The 14747-nt window shown below is 43.9% G+C and overlaps 1 protein-coding gene across 4 annotated transcripts in view; it reads right to left on the bottom strand.

Moving 5' to 3' along the window:
* Nucleotides 1-12654, bottom strand: part of LOC112466624 (Fanconi anemia group J protein homolog) — a 44046-nt gene extending 31392 nt beyond the window's left edge. For 2 of the 4 annotated variants that reach the window (XM_025034817.1, XM_025034818.1), the window contains exons 1-3: nucleotides 12302-12654; nucleotides 11491-12076; nucleotides 11286-11397 (exon numbers count right to left, since the gene is read on the bottom strand). In XM_025034817.1, the coding sequence (XP_024890585.1) occupies nucleotides 11286-11397; nucleotides 11491-12076; nucleotides 12302-12393 (790 nt within the window). In that variant the 5' untranslated portion in view covers nucleotides 12394-12654. The remainder of the gene's footprint in view (nucleotides 1-11285; nucleotides 11398-11490; nucleotides 12077-12301) is intronic. The other 2 variants (XM_025034820.1, XM_025034819.1) reach the window with 2 other exon arrangements.
* Nucleotides 12655-14747: the final 2093 nt, after the last annotated feature.

The raw sequence follows: 14747 nt of genomic DNA, 5'->3' as shown, positions 1-14747 counted from the left end.
CGGGTCCTCGCGATAAATTCTCTTCTCGCGGAGGCACGCGTTTCTCCTGCATTTGTCCGCTGCTTCTTCTCTCGTTTAAAAAAATCCATCACCACCCACGACGGAAACCGATCGTCTCATCGCGACATAGCGCGCCGGCCAGACGAGATATGGACCGCGAGAAAGAGAGATAGAGATAGAGAAAGAGAGAGAGAGAGAGAGAGAGAGAGAGAGAGAGAGAGAGAGAGAGAGAGAGAGAGAGACAGAGAGAGAGGCTAGAGAGCAATGCGCCGATGCAGAGAGGGATGAAAATAGAGAAAGGGGGAACGGGAAGGGGGAAGGGAGGAAGAAGGAAAGCCGTACGACGTACTGGTGGTCTCATTAAACGAAGCTTCGTGTAACGCGACTACGTAATGAGAATCGGTTAATTAGAGCCGCGACGCGGGGCGGTTTCGTCTGGTACACACGGATCGCATCACCGTATGCGTATGCGTACACACCCGATTTACATTTCCATGCGGCAGGGAAGAGGGAATATGCGCGCATAAAGTGTCAGAGAACGAAGAACCATCGAAGAGCGAAAAGGGGAGACGAGAAGCGACGAAGTCGACGGAAAGATAATCCGAGCAGCAACCGTTAAAAAAATTGTCATAATTGGGAATAATGTCGTTTTTTTATCGTATTTATCGTATTCTTGTTACATCTTGTCTTGACTAGTAATTACTTGTTGAAATCGTTAACCCACGAACAACATCATCGCGCTCGAAAATCTTAAAATTAAACTTGTATTTTACGCGCGCACACATTTTCAAGAGTATATTTCATATACTTTTAATTCTCTAGGTATTTAAAAACATCTTACGATATTTTCTTTAATAGCGATATTTGTAACTATTCGAAAAATATAGTAAATTAAATTAATTACTTCCATCAATAGATCAGACATCAATGTTTCGAATAAACTATTTCAAATCTTCTAAAATCCATATCAGCCTTTGCATCTTCATGAAAAAATTAATAATTTAAAAATTTGATAAGAATTTGACTCGATAAGAATTTGATGAATGCGCCAACGCGGTAAACGGTATCAATTTGATGGGGAGGAAGCGACAGACAAGGGGGAACAGCATAAGCGTCACAAGGAAGTCCTCATCGTTGTCATCGTCGTCGTCGTCGTCGATGAAATGCCGCTGAAGAGCACATTGACGCAGATTCCCGGCATTGTTTTCCTCGTCGGCATCGTCGAGAATATCGCGGGCCCGCGAATGGAAGCTCGGGCACGGAAATCCAAGCCCGCTTCATTCCACTCTCACCTCCTTTCGTATATTCCCGGTCGCTTCCAGGCGCATTTTTAATTTCGCATTGTCGACGTCGTCGTCATCGTCATCGTCCTGATATCTCCTTCAGCAAGAGTCGGATTACACCCGCCCACGATGAGAAGTCACTTCGGCCCCCTGTCTCGTGTCTCATCCTTACGTTCCCATCCACGGCGTTACATTATGAACGTTTCTGTCGTATAACGAATGAACCGTTGGTATCAGAGCTCCGCGCAATGTGACTTTGTTGTCGCTATATTTCATTTTTTTCTATTTTTTTTTTTTTTTAATTTCTCTGATCATCGCATGGTTTGAATATCAACATATATATAAGAACATTTTTTTTAATTTGAAATGTTTTAAACTGCTCAGAATAACTTTACAAGTTTTCCCTATTTGTTATAAGTAAGATCTGTTTTTCTAAAAACTGTTCACGATTAAATTTACGTAATAAAAGCGATTATTAAATTATACATATATCATTTCACAGGAAGATTCTGTAATTATTATACATGCATTTCATGTTTCTTAATATCTGACTTAATCCATAATGGATTTTACATGAGTGTAATCAAGAAAACATATTCCTGTTTGCCTCATGCAATATGGAAATGCGTGCAATAATTGCGCTTCGATATGTAGAATTACAGAATGAAACTCTTTGACGAGTAAGAGGTCTCTTTGATGATGAATATCATCACCGATGAATAATAAAGAACGACAGAAGTTTTTAAAGACGCGGCGGCAGTTCGTTAATGAATTCTGCGACAAGTGGAAGAAAATGTAAAGATAGAATAAATACAAGAGAGAAGACAGAGAGGCATTGTCATTCAAACATAAGTGATATTCATTATGCTGTCTAATAAGGAGACTACGAATAGATTTCGCTTCGTCACTGCGTTTCTTAGTATACAGGGTGTTTCCTGAGTAATGTCGAAAACTCCAAGAAGTGATTCCCTGGAAAATTTAAAAAAAAAAAAAGTTCCTATGAACATGGGTCTGGAAATGCTTTCATGCAGAGTATATGGCCCTTCAAAGTTTTATCTTTCTTTAACTTTGAAGGCCTATAACTCTGCAGGAAAGCATTTCCGGACCCTTGTTCATAGAAACTTTTTTCTTTAAAATTATTGAAGGAATCATTTCCTGGATTTTTTGACATCACTTAAGAAAAAAACTTATTTTTCTTCAATTTTGAATGCCTATAATTCTGTAGGAAAGCATTTCCGGTCCCATGTTCATAGAAACTTTTTTTTTAAATCCAAAGAATCACTTCCTGGAATTTTCACTTATGAAACACCCTGTATAATAAATTTGTAGATAAGAAGAAATAACAAACTGCGAGTTTTTAACTTTTCATTAACACGTTGACTGCCAATTAACTTGCGATTTGGCTCATTGTCTTATTATCGGACTTATTTATTGTCTTATTGCTCATTCATTAACACGTCTACTAATATTGATATTTATTATTTTTATATATTATATTTTGGGTTTTGAATAATTTACCATGCATAACTCAAATTGATGTCAGGAACCCTTTTCCCAAATATAGCATGGCAGTCAACGTGTTACGCATTTTTTTTCGTAATTTACTGAAAATAAAAAGTGTAACAAACAAATCAACAATAATCATTAATAAATAAATATCATCTAGAAATTTTTGATAACAAAAAATAATTTTTTTTCTATTATATGGTTACTCTTTCCACCCCTTTCTTCGCATCCCACCCGGTATGCCGGGTTCGCGTCTCAGCTAGCTCGTGCCTCAGACATTTCCGGCATTCGTTCGCAGATGGAGCCACGAAGTCCATCGCTCTTCTCGCCGATACAAATTGGAGATTGTCGCCTCTTTTTTTTCGCAATTAATCGCATACCGGATGGGTCGAGTTTACTTGGCAAAGAGAGAGTGAGAGAAATATATGCTCGCAAAGACGCCCGCTGTGGGAAACAGAGGCTCGATTATTCCGAGGGAGTCTACAACAATCGAGAAGTAGCTACGGGCCCAGTGTTGTACGCCGCGCGGACGACCGCCGCGATCGGCGCGGCGTTTGTAACGACCAATTAAGAGAATTAAGAGTCATTAATTAGCATTCACTTCCTTCCCGGCCCGCTGACGCGCGCGCAACGAGGAATTCTTTGCGCTGTGGGCGCGTTATTGGCTGAATGCCTTCTCGGTACTCGGCACTTTCGTTTAAGCCGCGGCGCGGCGGCGGCCGATCCGAACACCGCCTTCGGACTTCCGCTTCAGGCTTCAATAAATCCGACCTTTTTGCCTAAACGCTCGGCCGGGAATACTCTCACCTCGTTTATATGCGATTTTACGCGTCGGTTGGCGCGCCGTTGACAAAAAAAATCGCCCCGGCGCGCGAGCGAAGACCGTGCGAACCGGAATTGCCGCGAAATTAACGTTGAGAGTTAGTTGATTTAATTTTTCCGAGAGTCATGTAGTGCGCGGATGTTGGTTAACGCCGAACGAAAATATTCCCTGCGCGGCTGGAAGTTCGTAACTCTCCGCATATTTAGCTTAGCAAAAATTATACAAAGTGCGCGCAACATTTCTATACATCGCGAACGATAATTTTGCAACTTTGCACTCGACATGGAAATTTCTATTTAGATTAAAAGTTCAGTCCTCTCGTAAAGCAGATCCGAAAACGTAGATAAAAAATTTCTTAACAAAATGTTTTTTTTGCCCCGTATTTATTTACTACGAACGTATTTTTATTACTAACGTTACGTTCACGAACTGGACGGTGGTGTTCTACCGCAGAATCGTATCGCGCGTAACATTCCGAAAAATACGTTTTAATACAGCGGCGGTGATTACTGTCGCATTCGCTGATAAACGTTACGCACAGTCGCCGTAAAGAAGAAAGAAGGCGATGGAGTGCAAGAGACGGAGGACACGGTCGCGTAATCTACGTATGCAGGAATAAAGAGAAGTAAGAGAGAGAGAGAGAGAGAGAGAGAGAGAGAGAGAGAGAGAGAGAGAGAGAGAGAGAGAGGAAAGAGACAGAGAAAGAAAAAAAGGAAGGGAAAATATGCATGTGTGTGTGCGACAAAAGGGGATGAAGAGAGAACGGGAGATGGGCGGCATCCTTTGATCTCGCACGCACACACGAGTCTCGCGCGGGGGCAAAAAGGACACGCACGTATCTTCCGCAAAAAGACCCATACATATTCATGATCGACACACGCGCGCGCGCGCGCGCGTGCACACAGGCGGCTTTTGTTTAACGCCGTGTGCGCGCATATTGTGCGTATGCATGCTATAAATTTGTATACCCAGGCTAGAGAAGTGCACGGCGATGCAGAATGCGCGGGAGAAGTTTCTGCACTTAACTAAGCGCTCGCGAATGTACTTTCCTTTCCCTGTCTCATCCCCCTTCCCCTGCCATGGTCCACCTACATTTCATTCCACTGCCGCATTCTCTCTTTCCGCGTGAATATGTGTTTACGCGACGAGGGGAGGGAAGTATCGATAATGAAAGAACCCGATGGATGTTGCCGGATATCGAAATTGTAGGTATATATTGCCGATAGTGGTCCGCTCTTATTTTAATACAAGGCTCAAACAGCGATAAAATAAACATGGAGCATTCCGATATACAATACTCTGAACATAGTAAATTTCTTTCCTGATAACAAAGAGAGACACGTTATAAAATTTCTACGGAATTCATTTCGACTCAAAATGCACGGTTGATCAGTTATCATTTTTGTGTTGTATCTTATTAATTTTTATTAATTTTACTCAAATCGCTGTACATGTATGCGTGTGTTTGCGTTACAAACAAAAAAAAAATAAAAATAAATCGACCAGACATTATTTTAAGAGACGACGACAAGTACGTTGGCGTCGATTGGCGAAACGGTGGCGGACGTTCCCGACACGCCCGGAGGCGCCCGGCGCCCGCGATTTACCTGCGAGAAACATTTCCGCCCGAACGAAAAGCGCCCATACCGAAGTTCTACACGATCGATTCCACGTGAATTACATTAGGGAATGCGCGGCCGAATTCGTCGAACAAACGTGTTTCGCGAGTTCACGCTCGCTTTAAATTATCCCGGCGTTAAGAGACCAATGTAGTTAATTTCGCGTTTTTTCGGTATCCGTTAACATTGGAAAAAAGTCTCAAAAATCTCCGGTTTGCGTTAAATATTTGTAACAATAATACACGAATAAAGTGTAACATGCTAGTGAGGCCTAGTCCAAAGGATGGAAAATTATAGATCGCAAGAACTATTTAAAAAAAAAATCAGGTTATTATTAAATACGTGAAAAAAGAAAAAAAACAAGCATAAGACAATATATTAACGAGACGAATTAAGAAATGTTTTTCCCAGCCCGTCCGATTTGCACATCAGAAAATTGAATAAGCGGATGAAATTCTGAAAGCCGAGAAGACTCAGATTGTCCCATTCTGCAGTTGGAATATCCGGAATAGTTAGCGGAATCCTGGAAATTCTGAAAGGGACGATTCCAGGACGTCGGGCGGTCTTGCCGAGCATGTGGAATTATGTAAGATCGCGGGTCGTTTGGAATTCGCAAGGGCGGCGCTTTTTGAATCGCGGATCCTTTCTCGGAAGGAGGTGGATCGTCGTGGCTTCTATCGACCGACCGACGATCAAGCGACCGTGCAATCGCGGCTATTCGATCGCGAACTCATCGCTACCGAATTAAACTCGAAAATTGTTCAAACCTTCTTCGTAATTTATTTAATTTATTTAAATATTATATGATATCATCTATACATTATACCCTTTTTTCCTAAATTAATTTTCTGTGGGTAATTTAAGTATTTTGCGACACTATTTTATCATTGGGATCGATAATGATATTCGCGCAATTTTTTAAAGTCGATCGGCAGCTGCGTGAGATGTAACCGGAAGCAACCGGGAACGCCGTCGCGGAACGAACCGCGGCAGAAGCGGGATACAGAAGAGACGGCGTAAAAGAAGGAAGAAAGGGGGTCAATATAAAAGAAGAAGCGCGGAGGGGTAGAGGGATGCCGCGGACCACCCGAGAGAGAGGTTCAGGACTGGTTGGAAACCGGCGCGGCGGCGCACGCCGTATTCGTTCGGGGGGTCCCTTATCTTATTCGCTTACCCGGGGACCGTCCGAACCGACGAGACCTGTCCGCGAACCTTTCGCTCTCGCGAGGGCTCCCCGACATCCTATTATCGCTCGGCAGCTACATTTTTCCGAGGTCAATCCTAGGTGCACACGTACGAGAAACACTTTCATCGTGTCAGGATTTTCGTACTTAATTTGCGAAATTTTAAAGTTTCAAGCACTGATCGAAAAATCAAACGACGCGACAGATTTCTTTCTCACAAAAAAAAGAAAGCAAAAACACAGTATCCTTTCGTACCAGTTCTTCTCCACCGAACAGTCATCACGATGGTTCGTAAATAACCGAGACTCATTAGCCGCGGAATCAATTTCGCCGAACGCCGCGGGTTTATTATCGCTCCGCGGATAACGCGCCGAATGTTTTACGACTTGTCGAGTATCTTAGCGGCTCGCGTTGGCGCTTCGATAATCCTTTACCCTGGAATTCGGGGCCGAAGTGCATAGCCGCCGTTCGAAGGAAAAGGACTCCCAGCGAAGGGAGAAAAAAAAGGCGCGGGGACAGGGGAGGGAGTGAGAGAGTCTCATTGTGAGAAGGGTATACGTGTACACAGGAGACGTGAGATCCGTTGGACCCGCATGCGGACCTTATTGTGTCCCGAAAGGGCATATACAGTAGAGGTACCTTAATGTCGGCACGGATGAAAGCGTGGGCCCTCCTTTGTCTTTTGCTCGCGAAGCTGCCACAGCAAGTAGCGTGCTCTGCGGGTAGCCCTGCACCATTCCAGGACTACCGTTCCAGGTTTCTATCTTTCCCTTTCCATTCCCCTTTTCTTCTCTCGCATATCTCGCGAGTCGCGAGAAGAAACGTATAAAAAAATGAACGGTAAGGAGCAGTAAGGGAGTTTCGACACTCGATTTCAGAATCAAATTCAAATTTTCCTTCTCATACGAGGCGGCGTCACTATTTTACACCCCAAAGGAGTTACTATAAATAATTTTATATCGCAATAAAAATTGCTTCTACGGCCATTAATCGTTATTGCTGATTACGGTAAAATTTATATATAATATAATTTAAGTATTTATGGTGATTATGTAATTATGCAAAATTTATATCAAACCGATACGAAATCTCGGGACAGTTGCTCCCCTTAAAAGCCACCCAGAAGAGAACGCGAGAACGCGGGTCGTGCAAGAGCGAAACGGCACGATCGGCGAGCTCCTTCTGGGAAGAGTCCTCCTCGGCGATGGTACCACGGTTGGTACCTTCGGCATAAAAGGCGGATCCCCGGCGCATTATTAATGTCAGGACGTCACAGGGCATGTAGCGCTGCATATTCCGTTGCATGCTCAGGCGCAAAGACAATTCGCGGCGACGACGACGGCGATGACACGATGACGACGACGACAACGACGACAGGCTGCCACGGGGACACAATATATAATTCCGCGTTCGCCGATAATTATTATGACTTCCCAAGTTTCCTGCCGCACAATGAGTCTCGTCGCTGCCGGTTATTTCGAACTTATCCTTTCCGCGCGCGGCCCCTCCTCTCCGAACCTCGTCCCCCGGACAGAGACGAGCCTGTCTCCACGTCGCCGTCGTCTTCTACTGGTAATAAAGTGACATTAGCCGGCATGCGATTCCGCGATAAACTTTCGAAATTTATTCGTCCAACCCTCTCGATGTCCCTTCCCCCCTACCGACGCGGCGCATCACGCTCCCTCCGTTCTACGAACGATTTAAGTTTTTCGAATTCTCCGGTAAATGTTACGTCAAGCTAATCGGGCGCTATGGCTGGCACGTAAAACATGCGGCTTACGAGTCGCATGCGGCTCGCCAAACAAAGTGGCTGCGGCGGGCCGACTCCTCAAGTTTCGCATTTTCCTTCCATCAACACCTCTCTCTCTTGCAGCGGAATACATCTGAGATCCGTGTACGCGATTGTCCCTTTTCCCAAGCTTAGATATGAAATATTTCACTGTCACGCCGCGGTTTATACGATTTTGCTTACGTCAAGTGGATTAATTGCATTTTTTGAAAGCGAGCTAAATGTCGTAACAAGTCTCGACGGTGAGTCGACGGCAACGGCGGTATCGATTAAACCGCGACGCTAGAAAATTCTCTATTCCCTTTCGAGGACCTAATTTATGTGGCTCTCCAACGAGCTAAGTTTACAGTTTGGCGGCTAGCAGTACCACTCGACCTCCGGCAGAGCGTGACAGCGCCAGGTTTAAAGCATAAAGCAAATTATAACTGGGAAAAGCAGGATGTCGTGCAAAGCGGCACACCTACGCATGTATATCCCTGGCTACACACATACGAAAATCGGGGGTATCATGACTAATTCCCATCGAGTCGTTCCATCCTGATTTGCCTAATTAGGGATGCGCATCGAAGAACGGATCGTAAATAACAGATAATTGCCTTGATATTTCGTCAAGAACATATTTCATTTAGCGTAACGTGTATAAGTGCGATTCTTTTACTGAAACGTGGCCTTTTAAAAATATAGAAATTATGGATCTAAATTCTTATAACCTTGTAAAAAGTAAGTAAAAAAAAATAACAAGGGCACAAAATAAAGTAGAAACTTATGCTTTCTAACTTTATTCTTTCTGTCGGCAATTAATTATATATATTTATCTATTTGTTACTTATAGTAAAATAAGTCAATTTCAATTCTACGTCGCTATTGCACTGCATAATACGTAACATTGTTCAATGACATTAAAAAGTGATGATATATTCAACGAGGGAATCTTGAATACTCTGGAACTGCTTTGATTCGTTTCTTCGTAAGAACGGAAAAAAAAAGAACGTTCGCGTGCTTAGTAATTTTCGATTTGTGACGCGATGTCACGGAGGATGAGACTCGGGAGGGGACGCGTCCATAATTCCGGAAGGCGACGACGGTTCGTGCTGGCCTTCCGGTGTATTCCTGGAGACGTCCTGTCCATCTTTATGTCGTTCTCGCGGACCTGACATTACTCACGCAAATTTGACGTTAACATCGCGGAACATTTAATCCGCCGTTCGTGCAGCTCGAAATGGCACGCAATCGTCGAATATTTCGCGACGTTCCAGCATCATTGTCGCTTTATGCACACTTCAGCCGATGTTATAATTACTCAAACTCAAAACATAGTTCGGCATCAAAATATAGGTAAATTTAACATATCTTTCATAGAATCCAATCGTGTAATATAAGATACACAGTAATACGAAGACAAAGTATGATAAGACGATTTTAAGATCAAGAAAACTATAGCGCCTCAGCGAAACAGTAAACGATTTCGTTGAATTGTGTCAAACGAGAACTGTCAACCTCAAGTAACGTACATAATAATTAATATAAAAATTTGAATGAAACTACGATGTCACTTTCGCCACGTCAGACAATTTTTTACAAAAAAAAAACATTATAATGTTATAGAATTACGTGTACAATGCTGTGCAGATCGTATCATTGGCAGCATTTGTTAAGAACGTATAAGATGCCAATATCTTATCGCTACAGATAGAATACTGTGTATCTTATATCGCTACAGATTGAATAATATATATATATGAAAACGGCGGTTGGACGCTCGACATTGAACGAAATTACATTCTCGTCGCATTATACTAACGAAATGTGATTATGGCCCGGCCGTCCCGCTGTTTTTCGTAGACTGGTACGACCGAGGACGGTACGGGACACCGCGCATTGGCGAAGGCAAATCTAATTGTTTAGAAATTGCACGGATCGCGAACAATTAGCTGCATGCACGCGTGCAGGGTTCGAAATTACCGGCGACTCCGTGATCGTCAAGCTTATTACCGGCCGGCGCACATAAACGGTTGAGTAATTTAAATTAATATCATAGCCAAGAAACCGCTAACGATCGGAATGGCTTTCTCGGCGAGGAAACGAGAGTCCGCGTCTCCTTTTCACCTGCAGTTAAATTTGCTCGCCCATTCGGCGCAACGCGGCGTTTATACGTGAGAATTGATCGCGCAATATTTACGATCCGCGATTGATTTTTATGTCCTTTCGTCGAAAAAAAAATCACATAAATTAACGTTTGCAAAGCAATATTTAATTTCAACCCGTATTAACGAGTTAAATGTCGATGGATAAATCTGCCGTTTAAAGCAAGAATGTTCTTTCGATACATGTCATGCCTGCACGCAAATTTATTTATAAAGTACATAGATTTTTTCAAATCGATTCTTTATACATTCTTTAAAAAAGAGATGTAATAATTATATTAATATGAAATAAAGATTAATGAGCTGACGATCCGACGAAAGCGACAAATTGCATGACGTCGCGTCGAGAAATGCGTGACACGCGTTGAGAAATTATCCGGAAAACTTTTTAAAGTTTGACGAGATAAGTAAAACGTCGACGAAACTTCGGAAAACTTTAATAAGACCGAGGCTCTACCGCGAGACGAAGGAGAGACAAACGCGATGGGTGACGGGTCGATCTCTCTAATTTCCAAAATTCGCACGACAGTTAAAAATCCAACGAGAGCAATCGCGGGCGTGTGTGCGTGTGTTATAGCGAGACAAAAGTCGCTAGAACGGTTGACGTTAACGACCAGGCATCACGAGACGTCGCACGACGACAAAACGAGATTTTCGCGAAACTCTACTAAATAAATCTTAAGGACAGGCATAATCGCGGTTGCGAAAAACGCTGCACGAACACGATCGGTAGGAAATTAATGAATATCGTATGATGAATCGCGCGGGAACACGCATTAGTCAACTCTCTAAGCGTACACGCGGATTTTTAACACAATTTGATGCGTGAACCAAGATAATCGTCGAAAATAGTTACACATTTAACTAACCATTATTGTAACTTAAATTGTTACGCATTTAATATGCGCGTAACGATAAACGTGTTATAAACACTCACCACTAAACTGCTCTTGCCATGCCAGGGCTCCACAGAGAAGCGCCAGAGTCTTACCACTGCCAGTAGGGCTTTCCAAGAGACAATTCTGCTCCTTAGTACATCCTACAATGAGCTGCACACATAATATTCAACATAATTAATAACGTAATGAAACTATGATGAAAGAGCACCGACATTGATTTAATCACACAATCATAGTACTTACACTATTCATTACTGCCATCTGACATGGATATGGTTTGACAGGAAACTTAACTTTGACTCCAGCTATCATTCTTTCATGCTGTATTCTAACTTGAGGCGGTGAATCATCTTTCTTAGGGCTCAAGTACATGATCTCATCTTCACTGCAGCTTAAGTCGTCAGAGCTTTTCAAATCTTTCATTAGTTTTTGTCTCTTGTTAGGTATCTCTTCAGGCATCGCGTTTCTCGTCCCACTGCTCTCAGGAAATACATTTTGATGCAGTATATCAGTAGCGAAGATTGACTTATTCCAGTTAAACATTGACTGGTTTTTAGAAATATTTTCAGAAACAACATTAGCCATCGTAACATCTTCCTCACTACCTAAATCATCTGATATGTCATGTTTCGAATTACATTTGGCAACATCTGTCACACTATTCGAAACGTTAGCTGCTTCATGATTTGTTACATTCATGCACGCCTTTGTATTTTCCTCTATATTCAGCGAATCAAAGCTGTCATCATCTGATATTTCTACTGGATCATTAAGCGTGCCTTGTGCCCGGTTGCAGTAGCCGCTTCGCTTCAAAGACAACCTCCTCATGCTAAAAGAATACAAAGACAATGAATAAACACGTGAAACTTTGAAGCATAATATCTAGCAATACTGAAAGCTTTCGAAACGTTAAATCTCTGCGACGGAACTCAAAGCTGAGATCAACGAATAGCTTGGAGAATTAAGGTAGGCATTGCTCTCTGTCAAGGCAGGTTCACGTCGCCACGCTTGGACCACAAAGCTAACCTACAAAACGCTCGTGACACGTCGGTACCTTGAATCTTCGAGCCACTCGTCGAGTCTGGCTTTAAGCAGCGCGCATACAAATAATCCTATCACAGCAAAGATAACGCAGATTGCGATCATTACTCGACACCTGTGCAACGTAAACAGCCTCGCTGTGTGTACACATGCGACACCTTCCCACCGGTTGCTCTGTCCTAACCTCGTAACTAGCTCACCGGGCTCGCCCCCTCTTCCTCTCCAAAATGGACTACGGAATCTTCTTTTACTACCATTCGTATCTACCCGTTCACCGTACGGTAACTACTCGCGCGAACATTTCGACCTGTCAAAGCAATCTCATAGCGAATAAACGATCAAAACAATCTCGGGTCCCGGCGCGAACGACAGGGTCACGTGATTCGTTCAAAGGTGCGCGCCCGTCGCGCGACTCGCGCGTCATTTTATAAATATTTACTCGACGTCGTACAAAAATGTTTAAATAGCATCAGACAACGCTTCAATAATATTTACGATGCGCTTGTTGCGTACGACGTGTCGCCTCGTCGAAAAGTTTTCGTTCTATTCGCGTGCGCGCGCGCGCGGCTTAAAAACTGACCAATTTTCCGGGGTCCTAAACAGTTAAAGCACGGACGCTGTTGCAAAACTGATCGAACTTTCCGGGGTCCTAAACTGCAAGGGCACGGACGCTGCTGCGAATCTTGCATTCCGCGATAATGGCTGTAGCGGGTGGTCGCGCGCGGTGAAGCGGGACGGGACGATCGGATTTTGTCTATTTACGCCTCTCGGAATTCGTCGCGTTTGCGTCGCGGGGTGTATTATGCATCTTAAGATCTCGGGATCAGTGGACGCACGGTCGCGGAAGCTGCGCGGAAAAGCCGAGAGCGAAAAGCGAGGTGAGTATACATACAATCGTCAATCATTGTAAGAAAGAAACGAGGCATATACCATATGCACGCAGGCTCTATCATACGTTCTATAATCGTGTTTATGTTACGCTGTATTCAATGGGCCAATTCCTTTTAGTGACACAAGTCGACACAAACATCCTATCCTATCCTTCTTAGCATTCAATGAATAACAATGACAGAACGACACTTGTGTCGACTTGTGTCACTAAAAGGAATTGGCCTAATGTTATCGTAAATATTTTCAGTCCGCGGTATTGACGGCAACGGGTAGTCGCGCGGTGGAAGCGGGACGATCGGAATTTATTTACGCCTTTCGAAATTCATCGAGGTTGCGTTCGCTAATTAAGTGTCGTGTGCTCCGACGAGTGTCTTATGCATCTGGTTCTCGGGATCAGTGGACGCACGGTTGCGGAAGCTGCGCGGAAAAGCTGGGAGCGGAATGGCGGGGTGCAGCGAGGTGAGTACAATGTACAATCGCCAATCACTGTAAGAAAGAGACGAAGCATATCATATACTCATGCAGGCTCTATACGTTCGTCGTATGCATGGTACGTTTAAACTGTGTATCTAAACGTGCTTTGACTTCGAATTCGAACCTGTGCTCTATAATATGTATATTATTAACTTTTGTCCTATATGTATATCCTATATACTCTCATATTACTCTATATTATCATAAATATGTATATCGCGCGAGAAACGTCACATTTTTACGAGAATAACAGGGGAAAGCCGAGTTCTTCCACATAATTATTCGTTCGAAAATCCGAGGAGACAATTCGAGGCGGGATTTGTCTTCAGAAGCATTAAACCTTCGATTTATTACATGTCTCTCGGGTTTCGAGAGCCGGCGCCTAGTCAAAGCCGGCGACGTCGACCGGAATCAAAACTCACGGCAGGCCGCCGCGCGCGCGGAATACAGAAGGCTCTCGCTGCCATGCCCTCGGAGTAGCTCCGACTTCGCCGCCGTGAATCCTTATCAAATCGTAATCCAAAATTCCCACGCGCGCCGCTCACGCACACGCGGACTGTGCGCGGCGCGGGCGAGCGCGCGCGTATCGGGAGCGTGAACCGGGTATCAAAGGGGGGCCCCGTCACGTATGCGCGCCAGACATGAAATTGCTCGCTCGTACCTCACTTTCAGCTCACGTGCCGTACCAAACAGTTCCACCGGCTTCTTGCACTTTCACACGGTTACGATGGAGATCTTAACGGTCGCGCCGGCGTAGGATGACGGACATATTCGCCGAGGATGCTGCATCTCCTCGGCGGAGTTTTCTCCGCCATTAACGACGGTGTGCGAGATCCCTCGAGACACTTTTCTCACGTTCCGCAAACGCGTGCACGTGAACGAAGTAAACGTAACTCCGGTAACAGCGCGATATATGTAAATCGTCAACAACGTTGATACACCCCGGAATATCGCGTTTTGTTATCCTAACGAATTTCGTAGTCGAGAAAGGTTCGCGCCGCTCGCGGAAGTTTACTCGCTGGACCGTGAGTTATGCATACTCAGGGTGATACCCATAAAACACGACGAAGGGTTCGCCGAGTTATTATGGCGAA

Source organism: Temnothorax curvispinosus, unplaced genomic scaffold, assembly GCF_003070985.1.
Source record: "Temnothorax curvispinosus isolate PA1 unplaced genomic scaffold, ASM307098v1 QBEX01016430.1, whole genome shotgun sequence".
NCBI classification, from domain to species: Eukaryota; Metazoa; Arthropoda; class Insecta; order Hymenoptera; family Formicidae; genus Temnothorax; species Temnothorax curvispinosus.
The sequence above is the reverse complement of the archived record's forward strand: the minus strand, read 5'-3'. Positions and strand labels throughout refer to the sequence as shown.